We start from the raw sequence: 21,737 nt of genomic DNA, 5'->3' as shown, positions 1-21,737 counted from the left end.
GAGGAAAAAAAAATGTCATTCATAGATTATCACAGTCCTAGAAGCTGGTATTTCTTCAGTTATATAGAGGACATTAGATCGCACATGGGAAAACTTTTATTTTGTTCTTAACATGCTTAAAGCTGTTTTTTTAACAAAGCAATTTAAGTATGGCTACAAAAACTTAGGAGCATTTTACTTTGGAACAGTCGGTATTTCTGTAAAACTTCTGGTTGGGTCTTTGTTGTTTTCATTTTGGAAGGTTCAACAGGAATTGTGCAAAATCTCACTAGATATTTTAGTTTAGTAACATGGCTGCTCAAGAAGATAACATGTTTTAAGCATCTGCAACACGACCTCCCACGAGAGTTTTTGTTGATTAATGATCTGGGTGGTTACAAAGATTTTAGTGCTCACTTAATCCAGTTCTACCTCTGAGTGTGTGTATATACAGAGAGAGATACAGACAGACAGACAAGACACAGGTCAATTAACCTCCCACCTCTTCAAAGCTACTTTTGCAATTCCAGTGAAGCCCTGGCCAAAACTGAGTGGTGTGCCTTTCTAAGACTGGTGCTTTTTAAACTGAGGAAGACACGGATGAACGTTTAATACTGTGGCCCGGCACACAGAGACGACCATGAACTATTCCTTCCCACTTACAGCCTTAACAGTGGGGAAGATGCAGGCACTGGCTGGTAAACATCCTGGGTCTGGAGAAGCCCAAGCCTAGGGTGATCTGGAACGGGAAGAGTTAATGGCCCCCATATTCCCTCACCCGCTCAACTCCCGCCACATTCCAAAGGGACAGGGCTCAGTGACAACGCAGCCCAGGACCTAAAGTGAAGAGGGACAGCCCTCTAATCTTCAGCATCTCTCGAATTAATTAACTGGAAATGAGTCTTGTCAATGTTTTGGAAAGGCAGAAGGGGTGAAAAGAGATTGCTAGAATTAATCACAGTGAGAAACTACTTCAACTGCCTGCCAGAGCCCAGAAAACCCCACGAGAAGAGACAATGAAGGGAAGGAGGCTGACTTGCCGTCTCAAGGAGCAAGTGGACCCGAGCAAACTTCCAAGTCTTTGCCAAGGAAGGGACATGCGCTCAACAAGAGGAATTTATTATCTGCGGCCACAGTAAGTACAATACATCACTTAAACGCACACTGTAGCAACGGGGACAAAAGCAAACCAGACAATTACGTTTTTAAAGCAAAGAAACCACAGAATACTCATGTACTTTCACTTTTAAGCTTATACGCATTTAACTCTATTGTCTAAAACATTCACGGGTTCTTGAATTTGTACTTAATAAATCTTCAAACACTCGCAATTTCACATACTGCGGAAGATGAAAAATCCATGAAACAGATTCCAAAAATTCAGAGTTCTGGATGGAGAGTTCATTCACTAAGAAGAAAAAAGAAACAAAACTGCAGATGTAACAGAGCTATTTACAAGAACAGTCAAATGAAAAAAATACAGAGAATTTTGGTCAATGATAGAAGTAATAGAAAGAAACCTGAAACAACTCATTCAGTATCATACAAGGAGTTTTCTGTTCTTTTCATTGCTCAACGTTAGCTATCTTTTAAAGAAAGTCTAATTACTGCCAAAAACTTTTAGACCACGGGAAAATTTTGATACGATTTTCTATTTTTTCCCTAGAACGAGTTTGAAATTTCAACTCTCTTAAGAAAATGGCAGCAGCATAAAGCCTGAATGAAAAATTATTTGCAATTAAATTTAGGGCTTTGCCATCTTGGAAGGCAAAATTACTCCCATCCATGTTCTTATGAAGGAACGGTGTCACGCCCAAGGTGATGGGGAAGCGGGGACCACTTTCTACAAACTGAAAGGGAATTGCCACTCCTTCTGGCATACTTACCAGCTGAGGTGTGTCACTAGTAGACTTCAGAATCAGCTTGTCACCCCTCTTCTCAACTTCAAAACCCATTTTTTTAAGTAGGGATGCATCTGCCAGCCCCTGCTCCTCCATCTTTGCAATCAAATCTTGGTTTTGGCTATTGTCCTCCGTGAGGTTTCGGATGGCATACACCACCCACTGGGTTAGAACTGGAACCACAGTGAAGGAATCTGCCAAGGTACTTTCCTGTTTTAGAACTTCACACGAGCATTACTGGAAAAGGAGAGGAGCAAGCAACCCTGAAAACCCAGAATCAACACATTTTTCTTGAGGATGTGCTATGAATATGCATGCAAAGCGAGAAATAATTAAAAAGGTATAAGACACACATATACACATGTATGTCCAATGTGAGTGTGTGAGATGTCCAGCAACCGGCCCACAGAGATACTTAACTGAATGAGCGAACGAGGAAGCAAAGGCTTAGGGCAGTCACATCTGAAGTATGTGAACACAAGCCTGTATGTAGGACTGCACATGCGTGCGCACACGCGCACACACACGTACATTGGATAATTATGTTACTGAGTCACCAGGCAAGGAATAAGAGCATTACAGAATGAGTCATGAAGATGCCAGGCTAGAATCAGACAAGAAAATCACCTTGTTTAAAGTAAGCCCAGTTACAGGTAAGAACTGCTTCCTGGGAGTCACCATGGAATTTCCCTCATTCCATATTTTAAAGATGAAGGAAGACTTTGAAGGATTTACTGTTCAGTCTGAATCCTTGTGCCCTTGAGAAAGCATCTCATCCTTGCACCTTACCGTGCCCTGGCCCTAATTTTAAATGTTGTGCGCAGTGCCTTTCACAGCAGACAGAAGACACCTTACGAAGAATATAGAATCACTGCATTGTTTTCGGAAGTCTTTGATTTAGTTACCAAGAGCTGCGTCAACCTCACAAAGGCATTAAGTTGCTGTTAGATGTCCTTCTCTAAAGGCTGTATAAAAACTGCTGTAGTCTTGGATCCAGGGACACAGAGAGATACCAAGAACAGTGGGCCTGGCACCCTCTGTTGGTTCAGAAGAAACAAAGTGCCAAGCGTGGAACAGACACTTTTTCCAATGAAAAGAGGCCCCCCTGCCCAAGATCAGATGGAAGGTAGCAGGAAAAAAAGCCCTTTCTCCTTATGACCAGACGTTTCCCATGCAGGCATTTCTGATGCCAGAATTGGGGCCTCTGTGCCCCCAAAAGGTATCAGAGGCGGGTCCTTCAGCTGAAGAGTCAGCACTCCTGATCCCGTCCCACATCCTAGCACAGCGGTGAGGCTGGGGCCGAGACACTTCTGGCTCCTCGTCTGGACACAGGAAGCCACAGAGAAAGGCCGCCATATGCACAAAGAAAGGGAATCAAACTGTTTCCCTAGTGCAATAACCTCAAAGGAAACTAAAAAGTGAGCCTGAGACTAAAGTTAGGCAAATGAAACACAGGAAATGCACCAGTTTTGTGTTCAGGAAGCATTTTGTGGTTGCTCCCTCTTAGTCCCTTCAACACGGCCCACACCGGCCCGCAGTCCTGGTCACACTCGGACCTCACACAGGAACCAGCTGCCGGCCGGCCCGCCTCTCCAGCTCCTCCAGGACGGGCCACGGGGCTGCATGAGGAAGAGGACCAGCAAATGCTGTGGACCCGTTGGTCTTAAGAGGTTCATCATCAAAACCACTCGGGGGTATAAATGGCTAACCTGTTCCAAAGGGCAAAGAATGGGAATTGCCGGTGCCCAGCTGATGGGATTCTACAGTTAGCCGCCCCCTTTGGTGGGGAAAATGTTCTCATCTCGCCATTACCCGTCATCCTCTCATGATAGAGCCCAGGTCCCTTAGAAGAGTGTACTCCTTTCCTGGAGATGAATCCACACAAACACTCAAACGCATAAAACCTAAATCTGCGTTTCTCCTTCTTTGCCACATCACCAAACCCCCACTTTGTGACAGGATAGAGAATAAAAATAATGATCCCGGGCGACAGAAACTTCCAACACATCAGTAAATTTCTCAACAATGAATCATTTGCTACAATTGATTTCTCATGCGGGACGACATCATCATTACTCAAATCCATTTCCTTACTCGTTGTAGGAAAAGGGGGAGGCGGTGATCATGAGAACCGACTGGCGGAGCGAACATCTGAGGGTAAAGTTAGGCAAGAAAGCATGTAAGCCTAGAGGATTCTAGTTCATAGGTATAACTCTCTAATGCTAAACGACAGATGCAAAACGCTGCTTCCTGAAGCTTCCTGGTTATTCACTTAAATATAATTGAAAGAAAAGGGAAATTCCCAGAAATGCATCGAAAGCACCTCAAAATTGGAGGGTTGGTTGGCTCTGTAATCGAGGAATGTGATGCCAGCCTTGTCACTGCCAGTTGCCAATGCCGAGTGTCTCTGGGGGAAGGAACCGCCAACCAGAGCTCGAACTGTCAAATGGTTTCAGTTACAGGGCAACTAAGACCCCTGCAGAGAGCCCCTGCACCCCTCGCTGCCAGGTGCCCTTCACACCCCAGGCTCTGTCTGCATCACCTCGCCAGGCCCCACCTCTGTCTGTCCACACACGAGGCCATGACCCGGGACACGCCTCCGCTCACCTGCCCCTTCCCCCCAGGGCGCACAGCCGAGCTCACGCTCCTGGAAGCCCACCCTCTGTCCCAGCCACCCCTGGTCACCAGCATAAGCTAGGTGCGCCCGCTCTGTATTTCCAAAACACTCTCCCCCCACCCCCCGCCCTTTTTTTTTTAAAACTAGTTCTCATCACACTGCACTTACTTATCTGCTTAGGTGTCTATGAGCGCCTCAAGGCCAGGAGCCACACGGAATCTACCTCTAGATCCCCAGCACACAGCTAGGTGCTTACACAGAGTGGATTCTCGGTGTGTTTGTTGACGTCATGTGAGCTATGATTATCTGTTTATATCTCTGTCCGCCTGAACACCCTGTGAACTCCTCATAACAAGTCTGATGTCTTATTTACCCTTCTGTCCTCTGTTCCAAGCACGGTGCTGGGAAATGCTTGCTTGATGTCCAAATGAGCAAACGCTATCTCCCACTCACTGTGTGTGTGTGTGTGTGTGTGTGTGTGTGTGTGTGTGTGCGCGCGCGCGCGCGCACGTAGGAAGGTATCGTGGCAGTGTAGTGACCCACACAGGCTGTGCTTTTCCTTCTGCAGCAGTTCTTGGTGTGGTTTCCTGACTCAGGGCTTTGCAAGGTTGAGAGATTAGATGAAAGTAAACCAATATAAATGCAACTTGGGCAAGGAAACTGGACCGTGTAAATAAAAGGTCCATGACAACAAAACACAGGAGAATTCCCATGTGGACAGATGCAAGGGTGGATTTCAATCATGTTCATCTGCGGGGGTAACTAGCACATTTTGTGGAAGTCCCGTAACGGTGTTCTAAGAAGTGTTTAGTATCTCATTTCTGTAGAAAAACTTACATGATCCCCATTTTATATGCAGGAAAAAAGGAGCACGGAAGAGGATGAGATTAATGACGATTTTCCTGATGGACAGACCTGCTGGGCCGCACGGCTTCAGGAACAAACGTGACCGTCACCAGTCTCACAAGGAGCAGGTTCCCGGTACAGCCACCGTATCAACAACCTAGCGGAAGCAGCACTGGAGCCCAAGGCAGCAAAGGCAATTTAGTCTTCTTCCGAAACTGGTATTCAAAGGGCAAAAAGACGTTAAGTGGAGGGCATGGGAGGGGTCGGGGGGAGGAAGGCCATACAGCCACGGTGGGGTCAATGCCCTTCCAGCACCTTGAATATCAGAGATAACACATGAACAACAGTGCAACCCCCAACACTGTCACTTAAATGTATAGTTCATATTCTTTGTAAGTGAAACTGATCTTATCTCCTCTTTAAGGAGGATTTCACGACGTGCTGCTTCACACTGTTCTTGGGCAGATACGAAAGGTGTGCGCTACATCTCTACCTTAAGCAAGCACGGCATCTTGGGGTTTGTACTGTCTGCCTATAAATTAAATACCACAGAAAGGTCCTCTAATTTGTCCCTATTTCCAGTGGGAACATTTTGGCACTACTGTCTAGGGTCTCCGACTTAATAATAATTACAAAACCAAATTTTAATAGTCGTTGCTTTCATAACGTTTGCGTTGAAAAGAGAAGCACGGAAAGCCGGTCCCCCGTGAGCTGTGTCTGATGCCCAAGCCCGGCTTATGAATATGCACAACTCCCCTCGTTAGCGCAGGAAAGGCCGAGCCTCGAGGGTCACAGGGAGATGAAAGCGTGCCCCGGTTAATATTCACATCGCCCTCTTGTTCCCCCTCTACAGAGACAGAAAGCAAGCAAGAGTGGGGGAGAAAATTAAACATCTTCTAGAGCCTCTAATCTTTAACACTCGAAGTGCTTTATTGTCTGCTTGGCTTTAGAAAGAGAGCTTCTAACGTTTCCATGGCGACTCCAAATAGAAGGCGTGAGCCTGTTTGTTACAAAACTGCCTTCAAAGAACCCTGCGATCAGCACTAGGGTGAGGACTCGACAGTCCAGCCGGCTCTTCATCAGAACACGTGGTGTCTTGAAGGAGCCACAGAGATGAGCGTGGGACTGAGCACCTGGAAACCACAGGGCCTGGTGAGTCCAAGCGAGAAGCGGCCCCTGGACCCCGAGCACGCGTGTGGTGGCAGCGGTGCATCGGGATTCGGGGGGACGCGGGCTCCACGCTGAGCCCTGCAGCCCTGCACCAGGTAGGTGAGGAGACAGGGCAGGGCAGAAGGATGTAGGCTGGGGGACTAACCGAGACAGAAGAAGAGTCCACGACCAGCAGATTTATGTGCCGTATTCACTTTTAAAGTCAAGTCAGGTGAGTTAAAACATTAAACCTGAAACTGTCTGATGAGGAAGACGCCACCTAACTTTCAGTTATCGAAATCAGTGCTACTTAAAGTCCTGCAGGTGGCCGGGACGCAGGCCCCGCTCTGACAGGGACTCTGCTCTGGTCACTGCTGTGTCCAGAAGGCTGCTGAGAACAGGGGGTGGTAAATTATGGCCCGTGTTTTTGCATGGCTCCAAGTTAAAAGTAGTTTTCATATTTTTAAATGGTTGGGGAAAAAAATCAAAAGAAGAATACCAATTTGTGACACACGAGAATGATTTGCAGTTCAAACTTCAGTATCCATAATAAAGTTTTACTGGCACACAGCCACGCTCATTCATTTATGAATTGTTTACGGCTGTTTTCACGCTGCAACGGCTGAGCTGGCGAGTTGTGATGGAGATAGTATGGCTAGCAAAGCCGAAACTACTGACTAAATGTAGCCTTTTACAGAAAAGGTTTGCAAAACTCTGGCCTAGAACATGGAAGGAACCAATAAATATTTGTTGAATGAAAAAATAAGCTTTTAAAAGAACTGGCACTGAAAAACTTAAACTATTTAAATTAAAACAGTTTAAATGATAAAAGATTTTACTGACTTTTCAGGATATGTATGTGTGTACAGACAAAGCTATATGTATTGTATCTATAAATGGTGTTTTAGATATTAATATACCTGTAGATGTGTTATATATATCTATATTTAATATAAAATGTGTAATATACATATAACAAATATGTCTACTATACATAATATCTACATTTAATTTTGCTTCCAGGATATTTTTAAAAATTATTTTTAGACAACAAACCCATTTATGGCAAGGAATTTATGTACTGGCAAACGTTCCAAAGCATACTACTTAGGAGGCCACAGAACATACAGCAGAAACCTTTGATGAAGTTGGCCTGAGAACAGGACGCCCCACCCCGGGCAAGACTACGCCATGAGGCTTCCACAAAACCAGGTCCTCTTCTGCCACGTCCTGACAAGATTTCCCTCAAGGTGAGGATGCCTAATAAACAGCTTCCACATCTAAACTTATCTCTTCTCAGACTACGGTAAAACTGCATCATTTTTCAGACGGCAAAGTAGTAATTCGGTTTTAAAATTGTTCTGAAAATGTTTTATGTTGCTGAAAACCAAACACTTCAAAATACGGCAATTTCCGTCAGCCGAAGGAAAAAAGGGCACGGAATGTGACAACGACAGGATGACTTGCCCTCCTGCCGAGATAACCAGTTCTGCTTCCCTCCCAGCCACGCGAGTCGGAGAGACTGTGCACCTCGGGGGCCGCGTTCCCGGTGGGCCCAGGTCTCCGACCCCGACCCCGTCTGCAGGAGTCCTGACCAACCTCTGCCCTGCTCTTCAAGTATTCACTTTCTGAGGAGAGAAGGAAAAAAAAAAAAAAAAAAAAAAAAAAAAGGCATTTCCCAAACGGTTGCCCAGGGAACCCCAGGCTCCAATGAGGCTCCGGCTGCTGCAGGAGGAACCTGTCCAAACACGCCACAGGGGGCGCCTGAGTGGGGCGGGCGGGAGGGGGGCAGAGGAGGGAGGGCAACTTACCTATGACACGGGGCACAGACAAGGGAGGGTCCTCGCGGAGGAAATAAACCTGAAAAACACCGTTAGCGTTCCTGTATGAAGTGCCACCCACTTCTGCAGAGGTGAACTCTACCTCCAAACGTTAAGAGAAACTTCACTGCGCAGTAAAGTGCATTCTAGCTCTGCCTTCACCTGTAACGATTCTCTCTCAACTTCCATGTAAGTCACTCAGTTAAACTACGCACTCTTCTCACTCAGAACACTAAAGCGGAAGTCTTCATCGTGCAGACTGTGTACCCGGCCTCCCCTCACGGTGCTGGAAACCAGTGTGTGTTCAGTAACTACCACAAACCACCCTTTGGGCTCCCTCTTCCTTCTCCAAATTGTTGGTCTATCTGATGTCTAATTTCCCTCTGCATTTTTGCATTTTAATACGAGGGCACATCTGTGGTTCAAGTGTTTCAGAGCCGTGCCGATGCGGACTGTTCTAGGTTTTGTAGTGTATCCTAACAGCATTTATAGATCAGTGTATGTACACTCTCTCATTTGCCAATTAACGGCTAATCGTTAATACTGAACACAGTAAAATAAACCCCAACTAACAGAAGAGGGTGGGGGAACAAATAATTGCCAGATTTGTAAACTGTAGGTCACAGTCTGAAGATCATAAAATAATACTTGGGTTTAATATGTCCTACAAGAAGGAGGAGAGAGTTTCAGTCTTTACTGAGGGAAAAAGTCATCTCAGAAACACCACTGCTTTGAAAGCTGAGGCTGCTTTTCGGTCTCTAAATCTCTAGGGAACTAGAACATCTAAGAAGTGGTACAAAGGCCCAATAAAACACTGCTGAATTTTGACAGAAATATCCTAACATACAAGGGTCAACCAGAGAAGTGTTGTCTCTGTGCACAACCTGTTTCTTAGTGATTCTGAAACAAAGGCTACATTCACCGTCCTCAGTATGCACCACTTGCTTTCCACCAGCTGACCGCCTACAGGGAGAGATTAGCCGGTCCCAGCTTTAAGGCTCCTCTCGGAAGCCTGAGCCGTCTTTCCATCTCACCAGGCTCCTCAGTGTCATCACGTGGGCGAAGAACCGCGGAGCCACGGCCCTCAGCCTGGCCCTGGCCGGGATGAGCCCTCCGTCCTTCACAAATCCCAGATGGCTGAAGCGCAGGCACCCAAGGTTGGCTGCTGTCACCCCGCCCAGCGAGCCTGTCAGTGTGGCGGTTAAGTAACGGGAAGATGATACCCGCTCGGGTCCGCAGTCACCACGCGCTCCCCACTCCAAAGCGCCTGTGGCCGAGCGAGGGCTGGGCTTGCAGGTACCTCACATCCACAGGGTTTTGTGGTAAAGGGTCCTACGGCACCAAAACTAATTGCGTCCATTACGCATTCTGGAGTCATCTTACTCACCACTTCAAAGCCCGGCGTGGCAAGAGGCAGTCGGTCTGGCGTCTGCCACACAACAGGTCTCAGATCAGAACCAAACAAGGCCACTTCTAACTTAAACCACAGGGCCTGGGGCCACCAAGCGGTTCCATGTGTATTTGGGGCAGGGCTCTAATGTCACTTCTGAGACTCTACAGGAGCCACTGCGTGTAATGTGTTCAGCAGAGCCTGGCACATGCCGGGCATGCAGCAGAGGCTCACGACACGGAGCAGGGCCTGTCACGTGGGGGTCCCCCTCTCCCTCTCCTGGGCCCCCGCACACTATACTGCCACCGTGTCATCCTGAGCCCTGCTATGGAACGTGTGCTCACCTGTGTGCAGGGACTCCGGGCTGGGCCGCTGCAGCTCCTGGCACACACAGGAGGAGGGAAGCTTTCAATACCTCTGGATGAATGCTCCCTGGTGCCTGGCCTCCGCCCTCTAACAAGGGCGGGCACCCCAGTTCTCTCGTCAGATCTGAGCTGTACGTGACGCATCAATGACCACACGCACACAGACCCCCCCCCCCCACCCCCCGCGCTACACAACCTCAGCCTTTGGGCTGCAGGGGAGACCTCCTCAGGGAGAGGCTTTCTGGACACAGTAAACGTCTCAAGAAAAGCTACTGCCCCAGAGTCTCAACTCACATCCAGGGGTACTGCCGGCCGTGAGCTTCACTTTGGAGATGGCACAGAAGGGTGTGATGTAACCTGAGATCACTGGGCTCTGACGACTGAGAAACTTATGAAGAGAAGCCAGTGAGAGCCCAGAAGAGACAGAGCCCACTCAAGGCCCCGGCAGCCAGGTAGGAGGGTATTTCTACAGTGCTCTGTGCTCTTTGGAATAAAGGAATTGCTGGCTTGAATGAATTTCTACCTTCCATGTAAGCAAAGCTTTGCCAGAGGAATTAACTTAAGTGTCTCTCATATAAGCCAAGACTGCCAGTTTATCTGCATAAAATAGTAACAGTAATAATAATAAAGGAATGGCAGCAGCGGGTGTTATCACCTGCAGAATGTACAACATGTGTCAGGGGCTGTTATAAGCACTCACAGAAAGTATTCAACCTGCACAAACACACCACCTGAGGGAGGTGTTATCAACCCATTCTACTGATGAGAAAACTCAGACACAGGAGGCTGAAGTCCTGTCCGAGGTCACACACCTGAAGCGGGTGGGCCTGGCTTGGAGGCAGACTCCAGCACCCACCCCACTGCTCCTAAGCCCTCCTCAGTGGCCACAGCCGATGGGAGGACACTTGGGGGAGGCCCAGTGCAGTCCTTCCTCCGGCCGGCCTGACCGCAAGTTCTGAGCTCTGCCTACACATCAGCGGAAGGGTTTATAACACTTGAAATAGAGTCCCTTTCTCTTCAAAGAAATCTCAAAAGATAAGCTAAGCTCTCAGATACCAGTTAGAGTGACGCCTTTGGAAGTAACAGTAAACAGCTCAAAATGAAATTAAAATTTCGAGTAGAAAACGTTAAGCAACCCCATCTAAATTATGGAAGATAATTGTTGGGAAGATAATTGTTGGGTATCATCTTCCCGTTACTTCAGGTACCAAAGCATCAGCACACTGCATGTGCCTAAGCATCTGTTATCACTGTCCTTGGTCCAGATGTCACTAATCTCTGGGGATGATGAACTCTGTGGGTCACCCAGGCCATGCTGGTGGCCTCTCCACCCCTCCTCCTCCCAGCAGCTCCCAGAGAGTCCCCAGTCAAGAGTGGGTGGGCCCACAGGTTTGAGCAGGCACAGACCCGCGGATATTCCATGCTGTCTGCTTCCATTTCCATTAGCAATAGGTGAGCTGAAAGTCGGGTGCACACCTATGGTTCCACTCACCCTCATTGAGGGAAGAGCGCTGCTGTGTCCATTTAAAAGTCAAGACAACTCTCAGCAGAAACTTATACTATGCAAATCACTCCAACACTAATTGTAAATAAATACCAGTAACACTTGAGACTATGTAAAAGCCAAATTGGTTGTTGTGATGACACTACGTTCTAAACTCTTCCTTGACACGCCTCTTTTAAAGCTTCTAAAGTACTGGATATCCCACTTTGGGGGGAAAGAAACCTCATTCAATTACAGAAATCTAACGCTTTCCGGTGCTTTTTTCCTCTCCTCTATAAAGAACACACTTCTTGACTCTTACACCGGAATTAGAGCAAGGGGTGCAGCTGTAAGTGCAGACTCTCTGTTAACCACACAGCCAGTCTCTCAGGGTCAGACCACGACCTGTGTGCTCATTTGACATTAATAAAGCAGAACGTGAAGGCCCTATGCTCGATGCTGGGAATACAGTGACTATCCGGGACAGGCAGGTCCCTGCCCTTGGGGCGCTGACCTTCCGGGCAGGAGGCAGGCACCAGCCCCAGACAGACCTCTGGTAACGCGTGACTGCAGGACACAGGGCACTGGCCAGGGAGGGCAGAGACGGCTGCTCTGAGGAGGGGACTGAGCTGAGACCACAGATAAAAAGACGCCGGTCATCTGGGGAGCTGGGGGGGGGTGGTGGTGGCAGAGATAGGAGCCACAAGCTGGGCAAGGCCGCCGCTGGAGGAGGGATGAGTGCGCTGGAGGAGGGATGAGTGCCGGAGAGCGAGGCTGGAGCCCTGAGGGACTTCAGGCTGAAGGGAGGAGTCCGCATTTTATTCTAATATGATGAGAAGCCACTGGAAGGGCTGAAGTAGAAAACTCAAGCAGCCCCCTTCGGCAGCTGTGCGGAGGGTGGTCTGGAGGGAGGCCAGAGGGGGGACGGGGACCAGCCCGGGGTCCGTAACAGCAGGGCTAAGACAGCGGACTGGGACGCACTGGGCTGGAACCCCAACTCTGCCATTTACAAGCTCTATGACTTTGGGCGCCCAAGCTGGACAGGCGGTATGTGAGGGGGACAGGAGGGGAACACCCGTCGGGCTGCGCCCAGCCCCGCGCACACATGCAGCCCACCTGTGGGCCAGAGGCACTTGGCCCCCAGTCCTGGCTCCCCTGCCAGGAGCGTGGCTTCACTTTCCTCTGCCTCAGTTTCAATGAAGGGAAGACAAAACAACTTCCCAATATGGCAAATGACAGCTCAGGACGGAGAAGACGTTCTCGGGCCCTGGAGTCACAAAGTCTAGGTTCAAATCGCCATTCCTGCTCCTCCCCAGCTCAGGGACTTGGCTAGGTACAAAACCTTTTTGCCTCAACTTCCTCTGCTATAAAATGGGGATAATCATAGTATCTGTCTCCTAGAGTGGTCATGAAGTCTTATAAATAAGAGCACAACGCCTGGTATGAAAGAGGCGCTCAGTAAATGTGAACATACAGATCTGTTATGACAGTTACCGTTATTGTTACAGGCATTACCCTGAGATCAACAGAGCTGGGCCACAGATCATGGGTGTCACAGAAAAAGCTAGATCACTCACGTCGATGAACCCCTGTGTGTTCAGTTATCAACAGCAATTAGTTCTCCAGCTGTCACCACACCACCCAAGGATATGTCACCTGCTCAAAGGCATCTTACGAGCCACTGCTTCCCAACTAGCACCTGAAGATTTTGTTAAATACGACACCATTTCTCAGAGTTTCTTCAGTCTCCTTCTGCCAATTTTCAGCTAAGGGATGGAAAGTAAAGGCAATCATCACCATGGAGGGAAGGAGGAGCAGAGATGGTGTGCACGTGTATATTCACCTGTTTACTCAGTATCAACTAAGTGCTGGTGAGATGAAGGCCTGATACCTCAGTGGTCCTGAACTTCAAGGTCCTGATCTTTCTGGAACGTCCAATGGAGAGAAATAAACACATTACTAACCGGTGTAACAGCTACAGTGTGAAATGACAGGATAAATGAAACAATAAAAGAGGGCCTTATTTGAACTGGGATCCTGGAAGATTCCTCTCGAATAAATAACATTTAAATCTAACTGGAAGAATGAGCAGGGGGTACTTTCCTGGTGGCACAGTGCTTAAGAATCCACCTGCTAATGCAGGGTACATGGGTTCGAGCCCTGGTCCGGGAAGATCCCACATGCCGAGGAGCAACTAAGCCCGTGTGCCACAACTACTGAGCCCGCGTGTGCCAACTACCGAAGCCCACGTGCCTAGAGCCCGTGCTCCACAACAAGAGAAGCCACCGCAATGAGAAGCCCGCACACCACAATGAAGAGTAGCCCCTGCTCGCTGCAACTAGAGAAAGCCCACGTGTAGCAATGAAGACCCAACACAGCCAAAAATAAATAAATAAATTTTTAAAAAATCAATGTGCTCATTTCTAAGAGGGATAGTCCCAAAAAATAAAAAAAAAAATAAAAGGATGAGCAGGGGTTGGCCAGTGTAGACATGGGAGGAGACCCCAGGCAGAGGAACAGCTTGGGGGGCCAGGGGAAGAGGAGGGAGGCCAGGGCCCCAGAAGGAGAGTCAGGAAGGGCTGAGTGACACTGGGTGTGACACAGTGGGGAAGGCCTAGGGAGATGCGCCCCCCCTGAGCCAGCGGTGACCGAAAAAGAGGTCAATCCAACATGGTTTGCCCCAGGGAGCAGACCCAGCCAGGGCACGTTGCAAGCGGCTCGGGGCACAGAGGGGAGGCTTCCTGAGGGAGATGGCAGGGCTCCTGCCCCCAAGGACGCCGAGCGCCTGTCCTCAGGCCTGGTACACGCTATGCCCACCCCCACCAGACCATGGGCTCCGCGAGAGCACAGACAGCGTCTCCTCCTTGGTCACCACTTTATCCCCAACAGCTGGACCATTGCCCAGAGCATAACACACCAGATACTCAAGAAACACCTGCGGAATGGACCAGCGACAGTAACAATAAAGATGCCAGAGAGCACTGGTTAACACCCAAAATGTCCTCTACCTGCTATCAAGATGATAACGTCATAGTAATTAAGACAGTACCATGCAGGGATAGAGAAAGAGATCAACATTCTGAACAGAGAAGAGAGAGCCAGAAATGGAATCACGCCCACAAGACAATGATTTATGACAAAGGTGGCCCTGCAGAGACATCGGTGAAAGGAAGGTCTTTCCAATACTGAGACAACTGCATAACCAGAGGGGGAATTTAAAAATCTGAGACCCTACGGTATATCATAAACACAAATTAACTTCTGATAAATATAGATCTAAACGGGAAAGGCAAAACTATAAAGCTTTTAGATGAAAACACAGAAGAATAGTCTTATAACTTCAGGGTCTTCAAGAAGACACAAAACCCACTAACCACAGAGGGAAAACACCACATAAGTCGGAACAGCTCTGGGGATTGGTACTGGGTGAGAAGGGGCACAAAGGAACCTTCTAGGGGGATGAGAATTCCTGTGTCTTCATCTGGGTGATGGTTACATGGGTGCATACATACGCTGAGACATTCATTTGCAAGTTCCGCGTTTTACTATATATAATTTACATCTCGACAGTAAAAAGATATAAAGAAAATAAAAAACAAAACAAAATAAAACGACACAGGATGGGAGCGACCACTACAATACTGATAAATGAACAAAATATTTATATCCTGAATGTAGAAAAACTTCCGATGAATCCATTAAAAAAAAAGAAAACATAAATATAGGAATAAAAAAAACGTAAACATCTTCATGACACAGGAAATCCAAATGGTCAATAAACCAAATGATCAACAAAAAAATCAAAATGTACTTATTACTAATTAGAGTATTTAAAATAACATCACAAGGACATATTATACTCATCAGAATGGCAAAAATTTTTAAGTGACCGCATCCAGTGTTGATAAGAAGGTAAAGGAAAGGGAGCTCATATACTGCTGATGGGGGTATAAACTGGTACGATCAATTGCAAAAAGAGTCTGGCATCATCTAGAATGAAGCTGAAGATACGCAAGACACAGAGATTCCATTCCTTAAAAAACCTCATGCTCACGTGCCAGGATACATGCATGTACGGAAAAGTTCACAGCAGCATTAACTGTGATAGTCTCAAAGTGGAAATGTGCCACATGTCCGCCAACTGAATGAACGAATAAACGTTAAATCTTCTTGCAGTGGAATACTACACGGTAAACTACATGCAACGGTTTGCATGAATCTCACAATCATGCTTTTGAGTGACAAATGACAAAACAATGCAAGCCATGATTCCATTTATATGAATTTCAAAGACGGCCAACCCAAAGCACACTGTGTAGGCCGCATACACAGGAGCTAACCAGAGGAGGGCAGGGATGCCTGATAAGGAGCTCGGACGGGGAGGGGCTCAGCGAAGTCTGGCAGTGTTTTTTGCCTTGACCTGGGTGTTGGTTACACATGTCTGCTTTACAATTACTTGCAAACACCACACATAGACTCTTCCCACTTTTCGGTACGCACACTGTATTTCAAGATAAGTACAATTTAAAAAAATTAGGATGATGACTGAACTTGAAGTTTGGGTTGATTTGCCAAATGCAATTCACATGTTCCCTCAACTAGACCGCCCTAAGAAATACTGCCCCGTAACGCCCCAAAACTCCTCTGAATTCTGTGGCTTCCACTGTCTCAGTGACTCACAAGTGTTGCCCAGGATGTACAGCCCATTCCCAGCCCGGGTATCTGACGGATTGTGCATCGGAAACTTTCATTGTCATTTTCTTCTTGAAAACCCATTAGGATTTCCTGGTGCTTCCTAATTACACCCAGAGGAAACGTGAACAAGAGCTGTGCTGGTTTCTGAAGGCGCTTTAGGACAGAAAGACAGCAGAGTAGCTTTGATTCTGACATATTTTGGTTTCTCTCAAAAACTGGGAAAATGTTTTGACTTTTTAGAGGTTTTTCCTATCCTTAACCAGAAAGTGCAGATCTCTCTCTGCATCTGACACTGTCTTCATTCTGTGAGCTTCTATGAGACTGTAAAATTAGGCCATTAACTAAAAATGAAGACAAGAATCTCTTGTAAAAGTTGGCTCATCACAGTCACGTGAAAACTCTCAAGCACAGGGTTGGGTCTGTGTTGTAAACTGCAATCCACCTCCTAGCTTTGCTCTTGCCTGGCTTCTGTCCAGCAGTGAGGCTTCTGCACAGCACGGGGCCTGTTTTCCTCTGCACTCAGTTAACCTTGAAGAAGAGGTCCGTCCGTTGCCCACACGGCCTTTCCTGGCAGCTCAGAGGCCAGCTGCCGGCGTGGGGAGGGGGCCGGCCAGGGCTCACAGGCCACACGGCCATGCTCCACTCTGGCGGCCCCAGGGGCAAAGGCACCTCGTCTCTACCTCAGAGGAGAGGTCCAGACCTGAGGTCGCTAAGAATGGAAAAGGCGAGTATGTCTGAAAGTTAGCTTGATTTTTACATGTTCTGAGTTTGCGACCGTTACCCAAATGAAGGGGGGGTAACGTGGACCCACAGAACCGTGAGGACGAGAAAAGCCAGAGCACGCGGAGGCCTCCCTGTCCCTGTCACCCCCGTGAGGCCGTCAGCGCCCGGCAGAAAGCAGGCCCCTGGCTTCCCTTCGAACAAACGTGGGACAGCTGCCACCAGGGTTAGCACTGGGACAGAGCCGGCCCGGTCACTCTCCCCCATCACAGCCCCCGAGCAGGGGTGCCAGCCTCCTGCCCCGGCGGCTCCAGGGCCCGGCCCTCGGCCCCCTCGTCTGTATCCAATGAGGGCCGACCTCATCCCTTCACAGGCTCACTCGCCCAGTAAGGGCTTTTTTAAAAATCTTCCGGTTCTAGACAAATAAGTGGTACAGAGAATCCAACACTTCCTGCTAAGAATGATCATCACAAAACGGACAGCCAGCCAGTTACTATTTAACAGTGCTTGAAATGGCTGTGGCACACCGATGTTTTGACCAGGCCCTTCCCTGTCACTGCTAAATTTGACTAAGGTCATTTCAGGCAAAAATACTGACATTAGTCAGGGTACCTAGAGCATGCTTCTCTGCGCCAGACTTCAGCAACCCGACCTCTCAAGTGTCTTACAAAATATGGATTCTGGGTGGCAGTGTTATGTAAGTACAGAGATTAAAAAAAAATTATTACCATCCTAAACACATCCAAACTCACTGCTCATTTTAGTAAAGAAAGCAAATGTAAAAAGAAAAACTGGCAATTAATAACTTTGTAAAAAAATATACGCATCTAAATAACAACGGCAACACGTTTAAAGCACAAACCACGTGCCGGGAGCTGCTCTGCGCACTCTGTGTGCAGGCAGCCATCCTTCTGTTCTAAATTCAGCGGCTCTTCTGGAGGTAGATCTTCACCCTCGGGGACCACCCTGAGTATGACAGCCGGAGGAGTCCACCTCAACGACGACAGGCCCGGTGAGACAGCTTGGTAATGCCATTTGGGGAAAGAGGTGAGGTATGATCACCAAGCACTGAAACTTCGGATGTCCTTGTGCTGGTAAACCGTGTGCTGAATGTACTTTCAAAAGGCGTCCGGCACATTCTGTGCAGAGACAGGTTCCCTGGACTCTTGAGTTCAGCCCCACGGGAGGCAGTGTCTGAAGGAAACTGTCATGCAGGTGAATTTTAGGGTGATATTTCAGACTGACTACTTTATGGTCTAATCTATACGTCAGATATACAACTTCTGAAATACAAAGTCAAGACGTATAAAAGTTCTTTTCAACTATACGTTATACTAGAGAGAGACTGGGGAGGTGTGCAGAAGGCCTATGATGCAAGCACAGCGTTAGAGAAAAGAATTCTGAAAAACCAGTACTTGGTACACCCAGACAATGGAATATTCTTCAGCACTAAAGGAAGAAATGAGCTAGCAAGCCATGACAAGACATGGAGGAGGCTTACGTGCACTTTACCAAGTGAAAGAAGCCAATCTGAAGGCTACGTGCTGTATGATTCCAACTCTGTGACAGTCTGGAAAAGGCAGAATTATGGAGACAGGAAAAGATCAGTGGTTGCCGGGGTCAGGGGAGGGGCAACGCAGAGGTGGAGCACAGAGGAGTTTTAGGACAGTGAAAATACTCTGTGTGATACTACAATGATGGATACATGTCGTTACGTATTTGTCCAAACCCACAGAATGTACAACATCGAGAGTGGACCCTTAAACTATGGACTCTGGGTAATAATGATGTGTCAACATAGGTTCAACTTCTGTTAAAAAAACAAAAGTGCCCCTCTGGTGGGGGTTACTGATGAGGTAGGCTCTGCATGTGTGAGGGCTGTGGGAAAATGGGAAGTCCCCGTACTGTCCTCCCAACTTTGTTGTAAGCCTAAAACTGCTCTTAAAAAATAAAGTCTTCAAAAATTTTTTAAAAGAAAACCAAAAGTAATACAACAATAAACAAATATTTCATACAGTTTCTTTTAGTTTCAAAATTCAAAATACTTAGGCTAGCAAACTCACAACTGCCACGGAAGACTATTAACGCGAAATCATTTAAGCGAGTTATTTCTAACGTGGTTCCCCAGCGACGTTCTTTCCCTAAAGTTACACTCATCAGACAGCATTTGTTAAATCAATCAGCCACAGGAGCAGATCCTTAAGAACAAAAATTAATGGCAACAAATGTTCGCAAAAGCTTTGTTTCTGGTTTGAAATTAATTTTATATGGCGGCACTTAAAACACTGATAGTAACGGCTGAGAAGTAAAATTAAGAAAACACGGTGTCACCTCAAAGCCAGCTGGCTAAAGTGGCAGCCAGGAAGGCGAAGGGAGCAGCTTCCAAGGGCCCTGTCTCACTACTTCTGGTGTGAGGGCGCCTTGCCCCATCCCCACCCAGGCTGAGTGGGAGCAAGGGTGACGCGGTTCACGCCGGGCACCTCACCTGGAAAAGGACGGACTCCCATTTTCTACCTTACGTGACAATAAACCTCAAGCAATTGTGTTTTTCGTGCAAGTAAACAAGATGGAGCAGGACCGGATGCGTTCTGACCTCCGAGAGGCAGGGGGCAGCTGAGCGAGGCAGGCTTGACAAGACCAACCCAGAGCCCAGGCGCGTGTGCAGGCCTGAGGTCAGTGGGCAGGTGCGCACACCACGCACTCTGGCCTCCCCGTGTGCGCAGGAGACACGTGCGGCTCGGCAGCCTTCACATGCGAACATTTCAGTGTGCTGACCATAGTTTTCATTTCTAGCCGCTATGATCTTAGGGATGTAAGAAAACGAGAAGCACACAACTAAGAGCTAAGTAGACACCATCTGAAGGAGTACAACCTTAAGTATTTTAATCTCAATTTAAAATAGTTGGGACTATTTGCCAAACACCTGAACAAGGAAACAGAGTCCACTTTTGTGAGAGCTTTGTGCAAGATATGACATCCCACTCCTCCAACTTTCGGCTTCGAGCCCTGGGGAACCAGTTGCTAGGATACCGTAGAAGCTATGTAAAACAGGTCTTCTTCCCTCTTTCATTCTGAACAGGTTTATTATTTATATAGTCAAATCCATCAGGTTTGTGCTCTTTGAGTCTTTTTAAAAAAATTTTTGGCTGTGTTGGGTCTTCGTTGCTGTGCGCTGGCTTTCTCTGGTTGTGGCGAGCGGGGGCTACTCTTCGTTGCGGTGCGTGGGCTTCTCACTGTGGTGCCTTCTCTTGTTGCAGAGCACGGGCTCCAGGCACTCGGGCTGCAGTAGTTGTGGCACGCAGGCTCAGTAGTTGTGGCACGCGGGCTCTAGAGCGCAGGCTCAGTAGTTGTAGTGCACAGGCTTAGTTGCTCCGCGGCATGTGGGATCTTCCCGGACCAGGGCTCGAACCCGTGTCCCCTGCATTGGCAGGTGGATTCTTAACCACTGCACCACCAGGGAAGTCCCTGAATGGGTCTATTTAGATGACGCCTTGGCCTGCATCTGTGTGAGCATGTGTGGGGTGCAGGGGGGCAGCGTGTTACCCTCTCATCAGCCTGGGAGTGGCACCTGAGCATCGCCCACCCATAGCCCCTCACTGACTTGCTTCACACAGGGTCCCAGGGAGGCCTCCGCTAACCTGCGAAGTCGTGTGCGCACTTGTTTGCTTTGGATGGGGAGAAAGATTTGGTCTGCACATCTTCAATCACCCTAGGTGAGGGGTAAGAGAATCAATGAGAGGCTTTAAAAAACCAAATTAAATCACTGGGTAGCCAAACCCAAAGTTTACCTTTTGAAAGCCAAACAGCATTAAGAGGTTTTCTAGTTTTAATTAATGTCAGCTCAACAACTGAACAAATGATCACTGAAGGTTCACCAGCTGTTTAATGCTGGGGACACAGAAGTCAATAGAAGACAGTCCTTCCCCTCCGGAGGAGGAAAGACTGATTTCAGCAGAAAGATTTCTGCTTTGAACATTAGGATGGGCAAAGTAAGATATTAAAAGCAGAAACATATCATTTGTGCATACCGCATAAGTACTTCTCTGGTGTGGAAATTCACTGATGCCTTTTATAAACAACATCAAGTTTGGCCAGCTGTGCCATTCTGAAATGTTTAAGGCATTTCCCTGAACGCCTCCCTCTGGCGGCTGCTTGGCAGGCGCAGTCACAAGCTAGACTCCTCATGAAGAAAAAGTACAGAATGGAACGTGTCTCCATGTTTATACTAAAATTCCTGCATTCCCCAAGATGTGGCACTGTAGTCCCGAGTTTCCAAAATGCACATGAGAACAGTAAAGATTCCGTGGTGCCCTGCAAGAGAGACACCTGCTTAACACAGGTCCTACATATATATATTATTTAGAAGCCTTCCCTCATATAACAGCTATTTAAGATACTGCAGAAAAAAATATGCTTTGGAACACATTGTGGTAACACACAGGGTCCAATGTGGGGTGTGCAATATGACACAGATCCCGCCTAGGATAGACTTTTTTAGAGGGAAAGAGTTACGTATCCCGGTGTTTCCATGTGCTATGTTCACAGAGTGGCAGGGTAACACAACGGATCCGCAGAAGACCAAGATGAGGGACGCAGGTTCACTTAAGGGGGACTGTGGAAAAATTCCAGGAGGAAGACACACATGCTCAAGTCTTAGAAGAGGAAGGAGTTGGCCTTCCTCTTCAGGCAGAGGTACCTGTTTTCCAAGGTGGCTACCACCTCAGGACTTAGGTATCTACCTCGATTATTACCTGAGGCCAAAGCAGAGCAGT

The 21,737-nt window shown here is 47.7% G+C and overlaps 1 protein-coding gene and 1 long non-coding RNA gene across 3 annotated transcripts in view; both read right to left on the bottom strand.

Annotated features, from left to right (window-relative positions):
- Positions 1 to 1,082: 1,082 nt before the first annotated feature.
- ATXN10 (ataxin 10) overlaps positions 1,083 to 21,737 on the bottom strand; it is a 153,359-nt gene continuing 132,704 nt past the window's right edge. Inside the window, exons 11-12 of the mRNA XM_082350835.1 lie at positions 1,866 to 2,053; positions 1,083 to 1,387 (exon numbers count right to left, since the gene is read on the bottom strand). Coding sequence (XP_082206961.1) covers positions 1,385 to 1,387; positions 1,866 to 2,053 — 191 coding nt within the window. The 3' untranslated portion in view covers positions 1,083 to 1,384. The remainder of the gene's footprint in view (positions 1,388 to 1,865; positions 2,054 to 21,737) is intronic.
- LOC309608657 lies at positions 2,060 to 21,095 on the bottom strand. 2 transcript variants are annotated; one of them, XR_014233040.1, is made up of 4 exons: positions 20,994 to 21,095; positions 13,394 to 20,674; positions 8,304 to 8,352; positions 2,060 to 3,526 (listed from the first exon to the last, which is right to left on the bottom strand). It is a non-coding gene; the product is annotated as an uncharacterized lncRNA (long non-coding RNA). The 2 variants fall into 2 exon arrangements; XR_014233041.1 differs by lacking the exon at positions 20,994 to 21,095 and having other exon boundaries at positions 13,394 to 16,945; positions 17,828 to 17,937.

This window comes from Balaenoptera borealis, assembly GCF_965194805.1.
Source record: "Balaenoptera borealis genome assembly, chromosome: 13".
NCBI lineage: Eukaryota > Metazoa > Chordata > Mammalia > Artiodactyla > Balaenopteridae > Balaenoptera > Balaenoptera borealis.
Note: the sequence above shows the minus strand (reverse complement) of the source record. Positions and strands in the feature narration are given on the sequence as shown.